The following is a 10202-nucleotide window of genomic DNA, read 5'->3' as shown; positions in this document are numbered from 1 at the left end:
TCGCTCCTATAAAGACCGGCGAGAAGGAAGCCACTTCAGAATACAATCAACCCTTTAGTGAGATGTCCATAAGATGAGCATCATCATTGGTGTGTAAATGTGTGTGTGTGTGTGTGTGTGTGTGTGCAGGGGGGAGGGTTGGTGGGTGGGCTGGTGGGTGGGTCTCCTCCTGGCCTCCCCAGCTCCCTTCACACTTCCTCGGGGTCCTGAGGACCCTCGGCCCCCTGCGTGGCGTCCGTGTGGAGCCGGAGTATAGGCTTGTTGCACATGGGACACACGCTGCGGATCTCCAGCCATTTCAGCAGGCACCTGCACGGGCACCCAAAAGAGAGATCTGTGAGCTCACGTTGCTCTGTGAGGATTATTAGGGTCTGGTTCACGAATACTATACTTCCAGTAGCCTTATCACTTATTTAACAAGGATGGACCCATGAAAGCTATTATGTCGGTTGGCTGTCTTATTTTACCTGATACTTTATGACAGAACCAGTACAGGGGAGGCTGGCGCAGGTAGACATAGGAGGACAGGCTCATTGTAATGGCTGGAATGGATTCAAATGAGCCAGTCCTCTGATTTCTTTTGTTAGATTAGATTAGATTTGATTGGATTCAACCTTTGTCATTGCACAGAGTACAAGGAAATGTATTTTTTGCTCTAGGCACAGGGTCAGCCACAGTCAGCGCCCCTGGAGCAATTAGGGGTTAAGTGCCTTGCTCAAGGGCACAACGGCAGTGGTAGGTACCTTAGATATGATGCCAACAACCCTTCAGTCTCCACCCTCAGCTGCCTTTCTATCGCGACCAGCCTGCACTGATACAGCATGTGAATGGTAGTCAATGATAAAGTGACCTTCTGCTGCTAAGCCCTGCTAAGCCCGTCCTCCCATTGCTACCTGCACCAGCTTCAGAACCAGCCTCCACTAGCACGCTAGTCCACTGTGTAGACACTTACTTCTTGTGAAATGCGTGTGAGCATGGGCACACCCCGAGTTCATCTCTGGTCCTGAACTCCTCTAAACACACTGCACAGGTCTGCTGCAAGGGCAAAAAGAAGAGGGTGTCAGTGTGTGTGCGTGTGCGTGTGTGTGTGCGTGCCTGTGCGTGTGCGTGTGTGCATGTGTGCGTGTGTGGGTGCATGCATATGTGAAAGTGAAAGAGAGACACTGTCGGTGATATGTGAACATGAGAGAGAGACATCACATCTGCAGGCAGAAATGACTGAACCTCCACACCCATAATTCAATAAATCACCCAATCTGACGTGAAAAAACACTGACGGTTACATCAAAGGCATTCTATAGCCACAGGCAGTCACATGTAGAACTAACATGAGGCACACAGAAACTGTTTGACCTTTTCAAAAACAGAATCAAAGGAACTTCAAAATAGCCAGAGAGAATGAAACGTACTCCTAGAAGGCTCAGCTTCTTGCCCGCCCCCTTCAGCACCACCTACACAGGGGGAGAAGATAGAGGAGTTGTTTTAATATGCGGACCATGTCAGTCTACCATGATGTAGCCTGGTGCAACATCTGCAATTTCCTGACTAAGTCATATAGTCTAAGGATGGTCGATAGTCAAAGGCTAGTCAAAAAGGCTAGTCAAAGGCAGGACAGGTGTGCGTGTGTGTGCGTGTGTGTGTGTGTGTGACCAAGGTCATCTACAATACAGAGGTGGCGTTAGGTTTCACACATGATGACAACAACAGTGTGAGATGGTGTGTAGTACATGTGCTACATGTGCTGGTGTTGTGTGATACCTCATTGTAGCTGAACTGCTCCCTCGTTCCTTGCTGTTTCAACCTGGAGGGAGAGGGGGAGAGGGAGGGAGAGAGAGAGAGAGAGAGAGTTAAAGAGAGAGATAGTGAGTGAGTGAGTGAGAGAGAGAGAGAGAGAGAGAGAGAGAGTTATATTATATTAGAAACATTGTTATTATAATATGATAATATATATTGTAAGACAATAATATACTTGCATACAAATGGAAAAGTCTACATGTGTACAGTACAACCTAATTGTAATGCAGACTGGCGGCCATTTTTGTTTTGGTCACCCGTGCCATTCATAAAGATGCATCTTTTCCATTCATCCCACCAAGAGATGGCACAAAATAAGAAATGGTAACTATAATGAGTGATTATAACTCTATGATGCCATCAAATAATATATATATATTATGACTACCTTCACACTACCTGACTATCACTTGACTTCCTGCGCTGTATCATATCTGTGTTATATTGCATATTGTATGATATTGCATTTCACCATATTGTAAACTGTACAGCATTTTGCATTACTGTTTCTACTGCTGTACGACTGGTCCCGCTGTGGTACGACCACCATCACTTTATGACCTTATTCTACTTTATTATGACTTACTTTACTTATTTTACTTATTTTTCTATTATTGTTGATTTTGTATCCTGCTGCAATGCCAATGTAGAATTTTACTCTTGTGACTGTACATTAGATTAGTAATAAGAGCAATTCTGATTCTGATTCTGATTCTGATTCTGATTCTGATTCTGATTCAGATTCTTACCTGAACAAGTAGCAGCAGAAGATGAGGCTGAGCATGAAGACGAAGAGGCCGATGCCCAGGACAATGACGTAGACGTTGAGCGGAAGGTGGTAGGTGGTTTCCGACGTCATCGTACAGTACTTTTCTGAGCGCTGTAGACCTAAACCACACAGGCATCCTGTGAAAGGAACGAAAGAAAAGAAAAGGAAAAAAAAGAAACGGTGAGGGAAAACACTTTAAAATGGGTCACAGATTCGCACACAACAGCTACACTCATAAGTTATATAACACCTTTTATAAAAACACATTATAAATGCTTTTACTGTGTGTGTGTGTGTGTGTGTGTTTTTGTGGTGGCCCTATCGAATCGGTTCGTCATCAAAGATATCATCCAAATCTTTCACAGACAACATACTCGAGTTTAGAGCTGAAGTCTGCCCAAACAGGCTCCACATCAGAAAGCCTAAGCATAAAACGGCAGGCAAGTATTTGGTGAAGAAGAGCCTGGCATTTGGCCGCAATCCCACTAGGGAGGGGTCCTCTGATTTCCACCTCCACCAGCCTCCCCTGGATCCCACCCAACGTGCTGCTGCTGCTGCTGGTGTGCTCAGACTGGATCTGGGAGCTCTGGGTGTAATAGACCGTGAACAAGACAAACATGGAGGACGGCGGCACCACTTCCGCCTTGCCACCATCTGTTCCACAGACAGACTACAGAGACACAGGGGTGGTTGGCTGGTGCCAGAGTGTGTGTGTGTGTGTGTGTGTGTGGGGGGGGGGGGGGGGGGGGGGTTCTGTGTGTGTGAGGGGGATGGGGGGTCATCTGTGTGTGTGTGTGTGTGTGTGTGTGTGTGTGTCACAGGGGTGGCTGGTGACAGAGTGTGTGTGTGTGTGTGTGTGTGTGTGTGTGTGTGTGTGTGTGTGTTTAGGGAAGGGTTTAGGAGTCAGGGTGGCGGTGGTTTGGTAGGGTTCTATTCAACCACAGACACTTGGGGGACAAAAGCACCATTTGGCGAAACAATAGCAGAGGAAGCCCCACTTCCATATGCCCCATGTGCTCCTATTAATTTCCCCCACGGATGCCCTCTGCCAGTCTTTTATGAACATGTGCCTCTCATTTAGACTGATTGAATGGGTACAGCTTGCACACTGTGGGGGGTATGGGACTGGATCATTTGGCTTGAGGGGATCGGGTGGGGGGTGGGGGAGCCTGAGGACTCTAAGAACTATTTAGGGGGGGGGGGTTTAAGAACTGCAACTATAGACACAGTGTAGGCTAGACATGATAGCATGGAATGCTGTTGTGTTCAGACATAGAATCAACCATTTACAGGGGTTGGAATGTGGTGTGGGAGTTGGACCATAACATGGTCGTTATGACGCCTACCTACATATACTGTACAACTAAACATCACCCAGGGAACCTTGTTTATCTCCACCTCCACCTGCCCCAGCACAGCACAGCACAGCACCCCCCCCCCCCCCCCCCCTACGCTTCAGCTCGTCTCTGCCATCTCTCAAGCACATCAATAACCAACAATCCTGTTAGCTTCGGTGAAGACGAGAGCTGAGAGGCAGAGAGTCAGGAAGTACAGTTTATGGTCTGTGTGGAGACTAGAGACCGTGTTGGCAGATGGTACCGACATCCACTTACCGTTACACCATTGGAATGGTTGCATGAAATCTGACTCCCAGGGCTGCTCCAGTAAATTCAGGCCCTGTCAGGAAAAGGCTGGACCTGGACCTGGACCTGGGCCTGGACCTGGGTCTGGGTCTGGGTCTGGGTCTGGGTCTGGGTCTGGGTCTGGGTCTGGGTCTGGGTCTGGGTCTGGGTCTGGGTCTGGGTCTGGACCTGGGTCTGGGCCAAGACAGCAAGCTGCTGCTGCCTGGAGCCCCGAACCCCTGGAGTCCTGGAGCTCGTAGCCCAGAATGAGTCACTCAGCTGGGGCTAGAGAGAAGCCTCTGTAGGGGGATGGCTCCACGGAAAAACAAAAAACATGGAAGATTCCAGTTGTCGAGGTTTCCTGATTTTTTTCCCCCTAGTCTTATGTCGGGAACAGTTTTTGTCGGCTCAGCAGTCTGTGTACAGCATTCCCCAAATCTGGATTAGCCTCAGAGTTTAGAGGGCAGGATTTGGGATTGGGATTGGGACTGGGATTGGGATTGCCAGAGACCTCATGTGCTCTTGTCTATCGCAGATGATGATAAGGATGACATCATAGCAAACACTGTCAAAAACAGACAAAGAAAGAAAGCCGTTTAGTCACTATGTCTCTTACCTCTTGTGAACGTCCTTTGTAAGAAATGGCATCTAAAGAGCCTTGGGATACAGGGAAGGTGACATCTGATCACAGCACTGAACAACAACACAATAACCAGAAATACTTGCATTCAGAGGAAAATGGCCCCTTTAACTGACGTTGTCATCCGATGCAAAAAAATCCCTCCAATTCACTTCAATGACACACAACAGTTGAGAAGACGACAGGCTCCTCGCTCCTATTCCAATGAGGACAATTTGCTGGCTTTTAGTCCCTGCTTTGTCCCCCCCTCCGAAGCCTTTTTAACAACAGAGGATTTTCACAAGCCCCACATCCCTCTTGTTTTCTCCCTCCTCTCCTGGAGCCTCCTCCTCTTCCTCCTCCTCTTCCTCCTCCTCCTCTTCCTCCTCCTCTTCCTCCTCCTCTTCAGTCTCTGGTCCTCTAGCTTCCAGGGGGGATTCCTGATTCAAGGATGTGCTTCCCCCAAAACCCAAACAAAGAACTGGACAGACAGAGAGCGACACTGAGCAAGTCAAATAGTCCTCATGCTGGGATTGGTCTTTTTGCTAGTGTGTGTGTGTGTGTGTGTGTCAGTCTGTATGTGTGTGTGTGTGTGTGTGTGTGTGTGTGTTTGTATGTTGAAGGGGGGAGTTCCTACTCTCCCTCTAACCATCTGCTGCTTCGATTGAGAAAAAATCCAGACAAAGGCAGTGTGTGTGTGTGTGTGTGTGTGTGTGTGTGTGTGTGTGTGTGTGTGTGTGTGTGTGTGCGCGTGTGTGTTCAAGCTCTCCCTCCTCCAGCTGGCTTTGTCATGGCAAGCTTCCCTTATTTCTCTCAATCCATAATGGTGTCCAGGGTCTGCCTATTGCTGTTCCTATCGCTGCTTCTCCTCCTGTCTTCTTGTGCTGCGAATGCTCTCTCTCTCTCTCTCTCTCTCTCTCTCTCTCTCTCTCTCTCTCTCTCTCTCTCTCTCTCTCTCTCTCTCTCTCTCTCTCTCTCTCTCTCTCTCTCTCTCTCTCTCTCTCTCTCTCTCTCTCTCAGTTTGTAAACAGATCTCAGGTCATGTGACCAGTCGTTTGCCTCGCAACTCTCGTCTCCCTCCTCCCCCTCCCTCTCCTCTCAGCCCTCCCTCTCTCTCTCCATCCTCCAATCTCTCTCTCGCTCCCTCACTCCCCCGGAGAGCCGACAGCAGGCATAGGCAGGAGGAAGGCAGAGGGGCCAGACGCTGGCAAATGGGGCGCCTGTGTGTGTGTGTGTGTGTATGTGTGTGTGTGTGTGTGTGTGTGTGTGTATGTGTATGTGTGTGTGTGTGTGTGTGTGTGTGTGTGTGTGTGTGCGCTGCATGTGATTGTTTGTCTGTGTGTGTGTGTGTGTGTGTGTGTGTGTGCGTGCTGCATGTGATTGTTTGTCTGTGTGTGTGTGTGTGTGTGTGTGTGTGCTGCATGTAATTGTTTGTTTGTGTGTGAGTGTGTGTGTGTGTGTGTGTGTGTGTGTGTGTACTGCATATGATTGTTTGTGTGTGTGTGTGTGTGTGTGTGTGTGTGTGTGAGTCTGTGTGTCTCTCTGTGTGTGTGTGTGTGTGTGTGTGTGTGTGTGTGTGTGTGATTGCTTGTGTCTGTGTGTATGTGTGGGTGGGGGGGGGGGGGGCAGATGGGAGGCCAGGTCAGCGACATGTGCACCGCTGATGTCCCGACAACCAAAACAAAGCCAGTAGGGTGAAGAGGAGGGCAGCTGTTTTTAGTCAAACCAGCAGGACTATCATTGGACTGCATTGCCGCCTTACAGCCAGAGCATTGGGAAGCTTTGTCAGTTAAAGTTTTTTTTTTTTGCTTTGCTACTTTTCATCTATATATAAACATGTCGCTATTGTGTGTAGGAAGACTTGCACTTGGAGGCCACACAGAGCGAGAGAGAGAGAGAGAAAGAGATGGGGGGAGTTAGAGATAGAGATATAGTAGAGAGAGAGAAAGACAGAGACAGAGACAGAGTGGGTGCTCGATTGAGAGACAAGCAAGGGAGATAGAGAGAGATAAATAGAGAGGAAGAGAGAGACAGGGGGATGGCCTGGACAAAGACATCCAGCTTCCAGCAGCACCCACCCCCACATCGGCAGTCCTGCCAGGCGCACACACACACACACACACACACACACACACACACACACACACACACACACACACACACACACACACACACACACACACAGGGCCAGGCAGGTCTTGGAGACAGAAGGCAGCTGCTGACTTTGGGGGAGATATGTGTGTTCCCCCCTGACCCCCTTAAGTGGGCGTAGAGGCTTCTGTGGGATCCTGGGGATTCATCGCATTCTCATCCCCCATCCTATCATTATGACATCATCATTACTTAGTGGCTACAGCTGCATTGTCTGAGTGTGGATGTGGAAATATGCTGTGTACTGTTCGGGACGTAGGAGTGTTAGTGGGTTAAATATCAAATATGGCATTGATATGTGGAGAGGCTGAGAGTCTGCATAAACATCCTGCTTTACTGTGTTCGTACAAGGCAGGGTTTCAGTTTCGACACAGGGGATATGAAAATGGAACGCCTCTAGTGGTCTACCAAGACATAGCCGCATTGTGCAAATCAACAAAAAACCATACCCTTTTTTTTAAAATCCATTGTCATGCATATCTTCTAAGGACCTATGGACTGATTGAAAAGCACTTTATCTGAGAGCTTTGAGAACGGCAGATACGAGACATGCAAATGCTGTCCCATCATGTAAAATGTGTCTGTGAGTGTGCATGTGTTAATGCCCCCAGTTAGTCTGAATAGAAAAAGTGCTCTCAAGATAATAATAATTAATAAGAATAATTAATAAGAATAATTAATAATAATTAATAAGATGGAGACTTCTACAGCTGGTTGAGTGAGGACTTGGAATTATGATTATTGCGACTAACAGTTTCACTATATAATAGTTTCACTATTAATAGGAAGCTGTAGAAACTACATGAAGCTGTATTAGCTGGGGTTGACTCAGTAGATACTTTTCCATTGTAAACCTTGCTTGAGATCAACAGAGATGCAAAATCTATTAAAGGTTTGTCATCACTGCTTCAGCATTTTCCAGGGGCCAGCATCGGCAAGCGTTAGTGTACAATGGAGAGTTTAAGTCTATTGTTCTTGCCATTGGTTCTCCCCAGAATTCCACAAAGTACATTCTGAATTACCACAGGTAGCCTATGGTATACTTGCAACCACATTGGTGATCTTTTGTTTGGTGTTAAAGAGACAACAATGCAGAGGAAATAGTACAAATGTCAATACCGTAAACCGTATTGGACAACACCCAGAAGCACAATCTTGATTTGGTTCGCTTGAGAATCATAAATATCTTTGTTGAGGAACTTCTCTGAGCCAATACCATAATTAGTCAATATGAGTATGTTGTTCTTAACCCAATTGCAAATGATATGTGGCCTTTCTTTGTCTACGTCCTTTGATGGTTGTGAAATCATTCTGCATCACTAGTAAACAGGATGTCCCACGCCTACGCAAAACATGATCAATCTCACCTTTTCATTTTCTCAAGAAATCATGAACCTATGATCTGCCTCTACATTGAGTGTGGGAGGACACAATTGCACGCAATTGCACATTTTGCAGTTCAGTCAAGATTGTACAAGATGGCATTTGATAAGTCTTGTTTTTATGAAAGGTCAACATCAACAGTACACAAGCATTAATCAAACACTCCACCCCAGTCCTGTAGCTCCCTCTAAGGGCCAGACCCTGCATGCTCCCCACAGACACGTGTTTTACACATTGATACATTATACACATTATTATACTACATTATATAACTCAAGTTAAATTCTCCCTTTGGATACTCTAAATACATCAATTCCTGAAGCCAAGGAAATACACAAAATGCCAAAAGGATGGGTAAGGTGCGCCAAACCAGGAAAACATGTCTTTGCCCCTATTGGGCAATTACTCCATCCAAAAATAAATTAACACAGACTACTCTAAGCGAATGGCGCTTTTATCGTCCGTTGAAACGTTCAAACCTTGCTGTAGTACACCGCCCACTCCTTTTTAGCTACGCCATGAGCGTGGCCGTTAGCGAAGCCATTTGGTCCACCGTTGACCCCTCTGTTGACCCCAACGTTTATCTCTCCATTGACCCCTCCATTGACCCCTGCGTTGACCCCTACATTGACCCCTGCGTTGACCCCTACATTGACCTCTCTGTCTGGGATGTCGTTGGCCTCTCCATCTGGCTGTTCCTTCCTCAGGGCCAGAGGCGGCTTGCAGGTGTGCCAGTTCCAGAGGACCTTATTCATGTCCTCCTGAGCCCTTATCCCTAGGAGCTTGTCTTCATCACTCTTCTTCTTGTCGTCATCCTCGTAGTCGCTGTCGTCCTTGTTGGAGCGATCGCGATGGAAGCTTCGCATCTCGCCGCTGATGCTGTCGAAATACTGGTGGATGCAGACCTTGGCGAAGCTCTTGGCGTGCTCCTTGCAGGTATCGTCGAACATCTTGCGCTCGATGTCGACGTAGTGCGACCAGTACTTGGTCTTGAGGAAGGCGGCCTGGGTGAAGCATGGGCGGATTGCCCTCACCAGGAAAGCCACGAGGGTCATGAGCAGCAGGAAGACCCAACCAAACGCCTGGGGAAGATATGATACATTTACGAATGAAGATCTGGCATCACCAGGGGAGGCTGGTGGAGGCAGAAATCAGAGGACGGGCTCATTGGAATACATGGAATGGAATGAGGAATGGATTACCATGAGCCCGTCCTCTGGTTTCTACCTCCCCCAGCCTCCACTGCACCCAACATACCATGAATTGATATTACTAGTATGACAATTTTAGATAAAGTATAATATAGACATACCTGCGATATACACTTAATGTATCGACATGCCGCCTCCCTCGATAACGTCTCAGGCTGGTCAAATATATGCTTACATGGAATTTTCGCCAAAAGTTTCAGTCTCTCGTCCTCGGACATCTCTTGGATCCGGGTGGAATTCCCAAACTGATAGATGTCCAAGTCGACACTGAACGCACACAGGAAGCTTTTCCCATCCATTAGCGTCACCGATATCCACACCATGGGGGCTATCAGGGAGCGTTGCGTAATCGAAATGAACATGTAGCGCAAGATCGTCGGGTCCTTCGTCCGTTTCCCGGTCGGCCTCCTCCACTCCTCGGCCAGTATTGACACGTTATTGTTCAATACGAATCCCAGTAGGAAGAACCATATAGGCGGAACAACCAGTAGTCCGATCCCATAGGAGTAGTTGTACTCCGGTATACAGGGACAACTGAATTCGAAGGCCGAGTACAGCTGAGCGCTGGCCAGGGCCATGATACCACAGATACCATTCATGAAAGACTCCTGGTTGGACTGGAGGAACTGGAACATCATACGGAACTTATCCAT

At 47.6% G+C, this 10202-nt stretch overlaps 2 protein-coding genes across 2 annotated transcripts; both read right to left on the bottom strand.

Moving 5' to 3' along the window:
• Window positions 1–188: 188 nt before the first annotated feature.
• LOC308151391 (RING finger protein 122) lies at window positions 189–4201 on the bottom strand (the record flags this gene model as incomplete). Its single annotated transcript, XM_080524252.1, has 6 exons — window positions 189–309; window positions 953–1035; window positions 1410–1451; window positions 1759–1801; window positions 2544–2700; window positions 4177–4201. 6 exons carry the CDS (start codon window positions 4199–4201, stop codon window positions 189–191), a joined length of 471 nt encoding a protein of 156 aa, XP_080380378.1.
• Window positions 4202–8811: 4610 nt separating this feature from the next.
• calhm1b (calcium homeostasis modulator 1b) lies at window positions 8812–10202 on the bottom strand (the record flags this gene model as incomplete). The annotated part of the gene is made up of 2 exons (XM_080524243.1): window positions 8812–9420; window positions 9651–10202. 2 exons carry the CDS (start codon window positions 10200–10202, stop codon window positions 8812–8814), a joined length of 1161 nt encoding a protein of 386 aa, XP_080380369.1.

Source organism: Nansenia antarctica (genome assembly GCF_963989245.1).
Source record: "Nansenia antarctica genome assembly, chromosome: 2".
Lineage (NCBI taxonomy): Eukaryota > Metazoa > Chordata > Actinopteri > Argentiniformes > Microstomatidae > Nansenia > Nansenia antarctica.
Note: the sequence above shows the minus strand (reverse complement) of the source record. Positions and strands in the feature narration are given on the sequence as shown.